Raw genomic sequence first — 10,764 nt, 5'->3', positions numbered from 1 at the left:
TTGATTACGTGATGTTGGCTACAAGCATCGATGTTTGGCTACAAGCATCCTAACCCCATGAACAAAAAGGATTCGTGGTATCCGGCTATTAACTCGTCGTTGCAGCTAACGCCATGGCTGATAAACGCTCCTTGTCCGACGCCGCGGTTCTGCACCGGATGACTTCGTCGCGTCACAGCTTATCACATACTGCAGCGACGTCTAGATTTGTAATTTTAATCTATAGTCTTTTCATTTTTTGCTTCTTAATATATAAGATGGCGCACGCACTCTCGCTCTAATTATTAAACCTGATGAGGTCAGCTGGTATCTGCTGCCGAAACGTCGGTTTATACTTCGTTTACACCAGAAGAGCGATTTCTATCTATTAATTATTTTGAGTGTTGCATATTTTTTTGCAAATTGTTTGCATATACCAATTTTGCCTAATAGTTTATATATTTTTTTAAATTCACCGTGTTGTAAGGCTGCTATATGTGCACAGTCCAGGGCCCACAGTTTGTAACGACGGTATAGTTCCGAAACATTCTGTTAAGTCATAAGTTAAATATTAACGAAAAGTGGTGGCGAGGTAAATTGGAATAGCTATTCATTGCCTCAGCACTGTTTGGTGGTATTTTGCGGTTTTACATTATTGATATTGAATGTAATAAAAGCAGACTACCGGTAATTATATGTTAGCCTGGCAATTAAGTAGAAATTTCCAATGATTTAAGGCGAAAAATGAAACCAGCACCATGCTTGCTTTTAAAGTGGAAATAAGTAGAATGGTTGGTAAAAGTTGTTGGTTCATCAAATTATGACTGTTTTGTAGGTTTATATAGAAGATCGCGGTGTCATATAGTCCTAGCTGAAGGTTAGAGTCCAGCGGCTGTTAACCTTTTGGTCTATAGGAGCCTTAGAAACTGGGCCGTGATTAAGGGCCTGAATTCGATACAAAGGCCACTGTTCTTATCTGTTCTATTTACGAATAATATACGCCAAAATTTGTGTAAAATTAAGGTGTATAATAAAGTTATATACCGGATCGTGGGACTTTGAATTCAAAAGCCTATATTAAGCCACATATGCTGTTCATATCTGGTATTTGTAACCGTTAAGACATCTTCATAACAAAACTTTCAACGCTTATGGCCGCTCTCTAATGAGGCAGGTTTGTACTATAGTGACCATCGTCGTATTGATCCTTGAATAGTGTTTGCTACAAACGTGGTCTCTTTCAGTTATTGGTAAGTGTTTTACGGTTGATCAACTTCTTGCGGTTAACAAACATTTTGCCTATCTTTTTGGGAGCTTTTAAGTTATTTCATTACGCCACCGCTTTTACCGAGAATTTGGGCAGCGGTAAAACACTGGATAAGAATCACGGTAAGTAGGCCTAAGCATTTTGGTGCGCCTTATTGGACATATAAAACCAGCGTACCATAATAGTTATGATAGATATATATGCTAAAACCCTGCACTATTTTTTCTACATGAAAATGGTATTATCAATCCTATGCTATATATTTTTTTAATTGCGGAAGTAATGTAATAATTTAACTAAAAAGTGTTTCGTAGCGTCACAAAAATCTTAGCAACTCTGTTAAAACAATATTTAAAGGCTATAAGTTTATAAGTTTTGCTGGACCATTAAAGCCTCAGGTCTTAGAAAATTAGAGGGTAATAGAAAAGAGCTACAAGAAAGACAATCTTTCCACCTGAGGCGTTATAACATTTTACCACCTGCGGCCCAATAACATCCAATGTATAACTGTCGCCTTCTAAGGGCCACAATTGAAAAAATGACCTATAGCAGTAAGGGCAAGAGTCAAAGTTGACCAAAATCCAAGTCAAATGCAGTTGCTCCAAACTATCTAGTATTTGCAACGACGCCTTTACTCAGCTATATAAGTAACCGCGCAAAGTATAGACTACGTCTTATTGACAGAATAGTAGTCCAGGCTATGTAGGAAGCACAACTTCATTCAAGCAATTTGAACTGGATGGAAAAGAATGACTGTTTAGTGAAGTTAGTGGCCATGAAATCGCCCTGTTCATTTGTTTCAGACGCGTAGCGTTTAAGTTAGGACAATTCGGGGCTTTGAAGCGTACGTCTGTGTTAGAACGTCTGTTAGAAATTTTACGCTTCAAGCGAACTGTGTTACAACAGAATACAGGTGAACAGCGAATGTACAGACAAATCATACTTTGGTATTAAAGATGATAGCCAGGAGCAGCATTATTCACCAGTACAGCAAACATGTATAATCAAATACATTTTCTTAACCTAGAAATTAAGCCATTCCCAACGTAATTTCACATATGTTAAGTTAAAATGCTTTAGCAACAATAAGTGTATTTAACCTGCTATTAGCTTGGTAAAATTATAAACATTTAGAATATACAAAACTGTAATTTAAAAATCTGTAGTCCACCTCGCGCTTACACTGACGATACAAAGCCCCGAATTATCCTAACTCGAGGGCTACAGGCATTAAAAGCAACTCGAATCGGGTAATGAAATTGCAAAGATAGGCCTAAGGTTATTAAGCGCCTGTCGATATATAATTACAATGTCTTTTCACCATGGTACATGATTTAAACCAGTTTTATATGGATATATTTACTAGTTTTATCAAAGTAATGCAGATAAAAATGTACTGTTTTTCTTTCAAGATTCGACACTTGTTTAGATTGTTCGACTGTTCAAGATTAGTGCGTCCAAGTATAGTAGTGCTGACTATATCGGTGTTATAACATTCTGAACTTTTGATCCGTAAAGGTCGAACATGATTCTCCGCAGTCCTCTGCCAGATCTAGTGATACCAGATGTCACTTTTAGCGAGTATATCCTAAATCACCTGCAAAATTACGGAAATGAAATTGCTATGGTAGGTGTGTAGTTAGTGATACAATGGACAAACTAAAACTTAGGTAGAGTAACCTTCATTTTGATAGCATTTTAAGTTTAACACGTTAAGAGCAATAAAATATATTTCCATTGATTTAAAACTCGGTTTGCTGAAAATCTGCAAACCAGATAAAAAACACATTCATTGTATTAGGATTCATGTTGTCTTGTATTCTTTGGAATTTTTTTTACAAAAGTCATTTACTCTTCTGTGATATTTTCTTTTCATTAATAATACTGTTGTATTTTCTTAGATCGAGGCAGACGAAAATGGCCGGACAACTACATACCGTCAACTTCACGACAGCACCAGATTGTGCGCCGCTGCCCTGAACAAACTCGGCGTAACCACAGGTGACGTAGTGGCGGTTTGCCTTGGCAACAGGCGCGAATTCCTCATCGTCGTCTTGGCAACCGCAGCCTGCGGTGCAATTTTGACCACTTGCAATCCGAGTTATACCGAGGGTACGTCTAGACACAAAAAGCGATGAATTTTATTGTGACCTTACATTTTAGTATATCGGGTAAGGTTTGCTGAAACATTTTGGCACTGTGCGATTATGAAACCATTTACAATAATTCATGGTTCGATACAAATATTAGAGTGAAGTTTTTGTTTTTTTAAGTATTTGGGTTTAACTACAAAGAGAAGCGCCATTCTATACCAAGTATAGCTTTCTAATTTTTAGGCGAGGTAACCAAGCAATTTTCCCACTCTCAGCCGAAATTGGTGTTTGCGGAAAACAACGGATACCAAATAATGAAAGCAGTTGCCAAACGAGTATGCTCAATTAAGGTATAAGTTTTATGTACAAAAGTAGATTCTATATAAATGCAACCTCCGAACAGCAAACATCTTTGGAACTTGCAGAACGTTTTTACGGTAACACCAGTTCAAGGATCCACGTCTTTTGAAGAGCTTTTATCAATGGCCAATCTAGCAGGTTGTTTTTTTGTTTTGTGTGAGGATTGTTTTAAAATTAATAGTGTACACGAAAAACTAAGCAAATCAAAGGAAGATAAAATAGTAGGCCTAGTTTGTACGAATTGCTTTTATTGTTATCGCAAAACCGTGCTATATGGGTTTTACCCGCTCCAGCTTGCTTCCTATCTCTGTTCTAATAATTGCTTGTTAGGCGGATTAGACTAACTCAAATCGTCCAAGCCACTAGCCTACATCAAATTTGATATGATTCTGTAATTTATATTAGGCCTAGCTATAGGCTATCAGGATTGCGTTTACCCTATCAGTTCGTTAACCATAGATATATGACCTTAGTTGACACTAAAGTTGGAATCATGGTTAAAAAACAACTGTCAATATATTTGGTCAAACTTTTCGGGAGGGTCAGTTGAACAATAAAAACGAATTATTCTGTCCCAAATTTGTTTTCCTTTTTTATTCATATTTTACCCCACAGATTATCCGTTCGACAGGAATCCTGAAAAAAGGGAAGTTCCCTTTTACTTGCCATACTCCAGCGGCACGACAGGTCTGCCTAAAGGCGTCATGTTGAGTCATCACAATCTGGTGACATCAATTTTAATAACATGGTGAGATGTTTAATTTGGCACCTATTTCCACCAAGGCGAGAGACATTGCAACGACACGTTTTGGGGCAAAATTTTATGATTGTAGATCAGTGGTTCTCAACCGGGGTGCCGCGGCGCCCTGGTGTGCAATTTCTAATGCTCAAGGGTGAAAGTTCTGGCAACAAGTGGCTGTTCTCTCCTGTTTTATTTTCTTGTTCAGTTTTTTGTGTGGTTGCACTCCAATATAAACAACTTTCTTTAAGAAAGTTAATCATTTGTAATTCCCAATCAAGAAAGCATCTCGACGAATGTAATGACATTCGCTTGGCTCAATACACAACTAAGCCAAATTGAAAAATACTGAGTACAAGAACAAGCTTTGCAATGGTTACTAACTAAGTTAATTTAAAGTAAAATGGCAAATCTGTTATAAACTCTTTAGAAGTAAGTGCATTATTTATTCGTTAGACTTCTTGGAGAGGTAAAAGAAGTGAAAACACGTAAATGCAATGCTAGGCATTTTTTTTTTTTTTTTTTTTTTTTTTTTATATAAAGAAGGGCCACGAGGGTCAAGAGCCCATCAAAGGGGTCTAACAAGCATAAAAGGTTGATAACCACAGCAATAGACCAATGCGACAGGGAGTAAAACGCATGTCTCAAAATGCATGTCATCTCAACTGATACATTTGCTTATCGCTCCACAGGAAATTTAGAAATCACGTATGGTTTTGCGAAGCGAATTAAAGCATTTTAACGTTTATGTTTTAAAACGTTCAGTTCTGAGATGGCTTTTTTTATACAATGGTCATACTGCGAAGATGTTATAGTTTCGTACAAATCACGATATAATTGGATTAACTATATAAAATTGGCAACATAGACTATTTGGTACAATCAGGTCCAACGGCGTTATAGTCTAGCTAAAAAAGTTTAATTAAACTTTCAGTAGAAGCAATACATTTTATTGTTTGTCCAGTATGTTAAATATGGCCGTTATACATGTTTTGTTGACATTTCAAAATCGGAAAACATTTACGCAAAACAAGAAATTTGTTAAGTTAACTAAACTTTCAGGAGGGATCGATTACCATGGTAGGTAAGGCACTTTAGGTTAAAAAGATACCAACAAACGGACTAAAACACACTACCAAGCCAAATAGGATTCAAGGTAGTGCAAATAGGCAACAAATGAAATTATGCGGTGGCGCATGCCGCAGCATTGTTTATTTTATTTAAATAAAGCGAATAAGTTAATAATATCACCCACTTAGGAGTATATTTGGTTCTGACTAAACTTAAATATGTTCCCTTTCGCCGAGTTATTACAGCTCATTTACAGTAGTTAAAAGCTTATAGACTACATGTTGCTTAAATATTTTTTTTTGTGGTTGTAACTATTTGCCAAATATAAATATAGCGAAGTCTAAATAAGATATCAATATATATATAAGTTTTAATGAGGGCTCTTCGTGACTAATAGAAAAACATTCGCGTATTAAACAAAAATCCTGCACAAAAACATTGTACGTGTTAATTCTAAAAAATAAATTACTTCCAATTTTTTAGTTAAACAACTCATACGGTGTTATAGCTACGACTCTGTGCAAACTAAACCTGACGCCTTAATAAATCTGTTTTTTTTATCTTTCAAGGTTAGCTGTTCTAACACAAGAAATATCCACGTAGAGACGTTAAATACGGGCCTTTTTTGCACAATGTGCACCAACATGTCGGCTACGCACATTTCTAAATTGCTTTAAACATTCAATGAAACATTCATACATATGTGTGTTAATAGCTGAGATCTAGTCCTTCAAAGCTGCTTTTGACCAACGACTATACGGCTTACGTATAATTAGTACACCGAAAGCCATCGCAGACTCACCGAGTCTGTTGATCTATGATGCAAGCAGAGCAGACTAGAAAAACAACTAGCCTGCAGTGAGGTTCGAACTCACCTCAGGTCAAGCCGGTTGCTTTGGCGTATGGTTGTTGTTCGACTGGTTCCTTTCTGAGCCTGCATAGCTCAGTTGGCAGAGAGGTGGTCCCGGCTTGACCGGAGGTCGTGAGTTCGAGCCTCACTACAGGCTAGTTGTTTTTCTGGTCTGCCCTGCTTGCATCATAGATCAACAGACTCGGTGAGTCTGCGATGGCTTTCGGTTGCTTTAAACATGTGCGCATTTTTGGCAGAATGTTACTTTAAACATGTGCGAATTTTTTTTGCAGAATTAATACCACTTCTCCACTAACTCTTCTCTTCTAACTCTTTTCAACTATTTTCCAATCAAGTAAATGCGTAATTGTGTAGTGCCAATGTGTACGATTATCGGTGACCTTTTTGGAGATAGCGGTATGCAATGTTTGACCAATTAACATTTTGTTTTCAGTGCTGTCTTTAGGAGCTCAAAGAAAGATTGTTACTATTTGGTTCTTCCCTTGTTTCACATATATGGAACCATAATGAGTTTTCGTTGCCTCGCCCAAGGTATAAAACTAGTTTTGCAGCAAAGATTTACTGTCCAAGGCTTGCTGGAGTCAATACAGAAATACAAGGTAAAAATATCAATTAATAACAAATTTTCTAAAAGCCTCAGAAAAGAAAATTAGTGCAATGTTTTTTTTGTATTTAAGCATCATCTATATTTGACCGATAGGCCTACTAAAGCTATTTAACTTCCGATGCGACACCTAATTAACAAGGGTAACTTATTTAATTCGCAATTAAACGATAAACTATTTATCGCTTAATGACAAGATAAAACTGTAAAACCTAATTAAAACATGTTTATCCAGGTTACCGAAGTAGCCGCTGTTCCTCCCATGATTTTGGCAGTTTACAACTCGCCTCTTCTGTCCTCTTACGACACCTCCTCATTGGAAAAGGTACTTTGTGGGGCGGCTCCGCTTCCAGAGGTCGTTGGAGAAGAGGTTAAGAAGAAGCTTAATGTAAACATGGTCCAAGGTAATGCCTAAAATGCCTTACGACTGTAACAACGATTGGTTTATAATGTTTAATGGCTCAATTTTAAAATGGATATATCCTATGTATCACTTTAAGTTTGATTTTAGTTGGCCATCCGTTACTGCCGTAGTAACGTATCCAAATGTTCTCTTTACACCAGAATTAATTTATAACATTGTTACCTGGTTTAAGCCAAATGTTTTACAAATGTCAATGGTTTCAATAAGGGTTGAAATGACTATTTAAAGTTAAACGAATTACTTTATTTTTTTATAAAATGTTGAGATGTCTATTTATGTACGCTGTTAGGGCATTCAGATGACTATTTATCTACGCTGGTAGGACATTCTTTTGGCTTTGATATGAGAGTATTGCCCTGGGCAACAAATTGTTTGATATTGGGTATGATGTCGAAGTTTTAGGGTAAAAAGTTAAACAAAACATTGAGTCGCTGTGACAGAAACTGATCAATAAAAATATAAAATAACCAAAAATATAGATTGTTTTATTCTCTAAAACTGCAAAATCTTATATATACCAATTTGATGTAGTTGGTTACTGGTTATACATACTTATTCACACATTTTTAATTAGGGTCGTTTTTCTGGTCTATATAGCTTCTGCTATAACGCAATGTAAAATAAATTATTTTTTATATGTAAACAAACTCTTTTTCAGGCTGGGGTTTAACTGAGGCAGTTCCACTTACGGCTACAATCGACACACTTACGCCCCTGCGATCAATTGGACGTGTAGCTCCTAACACTTTAGTGAAGGTAAAATTGCAATTTTGCTGGTTCAAAACCAGTCTAACTGCTTCTAATGAAGAAGTCAATTTGACCCTTTAAAAAACAAGTTTGTTAAAGAAAATGTTAACGAAATTTATAAAATAATGTTTGGTTAAAGCAGAGTGAGGGCGTAATACCATAAAAGTTGAAACTCTTAAATTTTAACTATAGCCAATAGAAGTGTTTCTTAGCCTCGCCAACCCATATACTACGCGTAGGTATAACAGCAAAACTTTGACCACCCAAATCATGAACTTTTTATGAGCAAACAAAACATAGGGCAATATCATAAAACAAATCATAATTAATTAATATAAGCCATGGCTTCTGCAATTTTTTAAATTCTGGATGATTGCTCAGATCCAATCTTAAAAAAAAATCTAACCATATGAACTACCATATTCGGCGACCCAAAATTCGGTCACGATCAATAAGTTGAGAAACACTGGCCTTAAATTTGTCTATTTAACACGGATAATTTGTTTTTGAAAAATATTTACTAACTGTAACCTACTAAGTTTTATAAAAATATTTTAATAAACCCATCCTGGAAACGTTTTCAAACTGGTATGGTCAACCAAGTTTTTACCATGCCATATTTAATATTCCTAACACTGGTACATTCACTAATATATTTCCTTTTTATTATAAAGTTCGTCGATGTGGACACCGGACGTGAACTGAATACCAATGAAACCGGAGAAATATGTGTGAAAGGGCCACAAGTATAACAAATAGCTTTATTACTGGTGCATTGCAGCCTTTTGGTAAAGTGTTTACACAATCTATGTTGTGGTAGGAGTCTACATCGGTTGTTTTGTGGTTGCGCAAGTGTTTGTTTGTATTTGCGAAGAAAAAACTGTAAAAATGTTTGTCCAACGTAAAATGAATTAAATGTCCAGCGGAAAATATATGTTTGATGATCAGCTTTTTATTTGTCGGAATAAGTGGAAATTATATATTTGTCGAATAAGTGGAATATTAAACATTATATGTATTTTGAAGGTCATGAAAGGGTACTTTAAAAACCCAGGAGCAACAGCCAACACAATTGACGTTGATGGTTGGTTTCACACTGGTGATATCGGATACTTTGACGAATTTGAACAAATTTACATTGTCGATCGCTTAAAGGAACTTATAAAAGTTAAAGGATTCCAGGTGTGATTTACTTCTTCGAATTTACAAGGATTTATACGATTGTGATTTCTTACTAGCATTTTTTTCGTTCTAGCGATAAGCATCCAATATGCTTGTAATTTCTTACAGGTAGCACCAGCCGAATTGGAGGACTTACTGCTGCGTCACCCCAAAGTAACTGACGCAGCAGTCATCGGAGTGCCGAACGTCGAATCAGGAGAAGTACCTAAAGCCTTTCTGGTTACAAACGACAAAGGCATCAGAGAGTCAGAAATTCACAGATATTTAAAAGGTAAGCAATGCGGTTGGGTGCGTATAAAGGTATAATAATATGTTTAGACATGGTAAGAATATCATAGACCATATAGAAGAAGGTAATGTTTTAAACGTTTCGAATATCTATTTTATTAAATAGTAACAGTATGATTAGGTTTCCTTACAACACGCTATTACAAAGACTGATTTGCATCTACCTCATAAGGATAATAACATTAATAATAATAATAATACTATTAAAAGACAAGTTAGTTTTACTGGATAAATAATACGTGCATAACGGGCCAGGTGTCGTCGTACAAGTACCTTAAAGGGGGCGTCGTTTTCCGTGATGTCATACCGAAGAGTGCCAGTGGAAAAATCTTGCGGCGGCAGCTCCGTGATGAAGAGGCAAAATCGCGACTTTAGGAATTATTGTGTTCAATTGTAAATTTAGTAAGAGCGATTTACGTTACAACTTCCGTCAGTCTTAGAAGCAATTTAATAGCGAACTTTGCTTGATAAGCTATTGCTTGCTCGTTTAGTATATTATAAAAACGTGATATTGCAGAAAAGGCTTTTAGATAAAAGTACAATCCTTATTTAAACTAAACAATCCAATTTGCTTAGCGTTTAAATAATTTATTAAAATTATTTTTGATTAAAGCTTGTACATTGTGGTGATATGTTATATATTTGAGCTATACCTTATACTTCAAATAAATTGAAAGATGAGGTACGAAAAATCAAAACACCAATAAAGTTCCCATATAATATAGATATTATAGTACCTAAAAAATCGTTCAAAAGTTGCTAAAAACGGGGCAAAATTTGGTTAAAACGTTATCAGCTGATTACACGAGTCGTAAAGAGGCAGTGAAACATATATAGTAACAATAAGCCATACTCTAGCAGCGTTACACGACATTTAGGAATATACAACATAGGTATATTATTCGAAATGGCGGCAACGGATGCTTGTCTACAATCATACCGCATTTTCGGCAAGCAAGGCGATTTGTTGTACGTCTTGGACAACTTTACCGTGCGTAATAGGCAGAAAACCTTTGTAACTAAACAAGACGCGAAAAATCTAACAGTTATTTTGTCTTAATTTACCTCAGCGTTTAAAGAACTGGGCGACATGTGGGGATGTTTAAAGTACAATATCGGATCCTTAGATTCGAACCCAA

The 10,764-nt window shown here is 36.0% G+C and overlaps 1 protein-coding gene across 1 annotated transcript; it reads left to right on the top strand.

The window, feature by feature from the left end:
* Positions 1–2,737: 2,737 nt before the first annotated feature.
* LOC146133238 (uncharacterized) lies at positions 2,738–10,044 on the top strand. Its single transcript, XM_083397937.1, has 12 exons — positions 2,738–2,873; positions 3,148–3,358; positions 3,583–3,689; positions 3,765–3,837; positions 4,315–4,447; positions 6,814–6,979; positions 7,220–7,388; positions 8,067–8,164; positions 8,830–8,901; positions 9,182–9,337; positions 9,446–9,625; positions 9,881–10,044. Exons 1-12 carry the CDS (start codon positions 2,772–2,774, stop codon positions 9,998–10,000), a joined length of 1,587 nt encoding a protein of 528 aa, XP_083254063.1. The 5' UTR covers positions 2,738–2,771; the 3' UTR covers positions 10,001–10,044.
* The last annotated feature ends 720 nt before the right edge of the window (positions 10,045–10,764 follow it).

The sequence above is a fragment of the Ascidiella aspersa genome, chromosome 9, assembly GCF_963924565.1.
Source record: "Ascidiella aspersa chromosome 9, kaAscAspe10.2, whole genome shotgun sequence".
In the NCBI taxonomy this organism is placed as follows: domain Eukaryota; kingdom Metazoa; phylum Chordata; class Ascidiacea; order Phlebobranchia; family Ascidiidae; genus Ascidiella; species Ascidiella aspersa.
This window is presented reverse-complemented; position numbering and strand designations above follow the sequence as displayed.

Bases quoted from the DNA above. Each gene is read 5' to 3' on its own strand.
- LOC146133238 (XM_083397937.1), top strand. From the start codon at position 2,772: ATGATTCTCCGCAGTCCTCTGCCAGATCTAGTGATACCAGATGTCACT. The intron at 3,359-3,582 runs GTACGTCTAGAC...TCTAATTTTTAG, and splicing joins CAATCCGAGTTATACCGAGG to GCGAGGTAACCAAGCAATTT. The intron at 9,626-9,880 runs GTGCGTATAAAG...ATAACGGGCCAG, and splicing joins AAGGTAAGCAATGCGGTTGG to GTGTCGTCGTACAAGTACCT.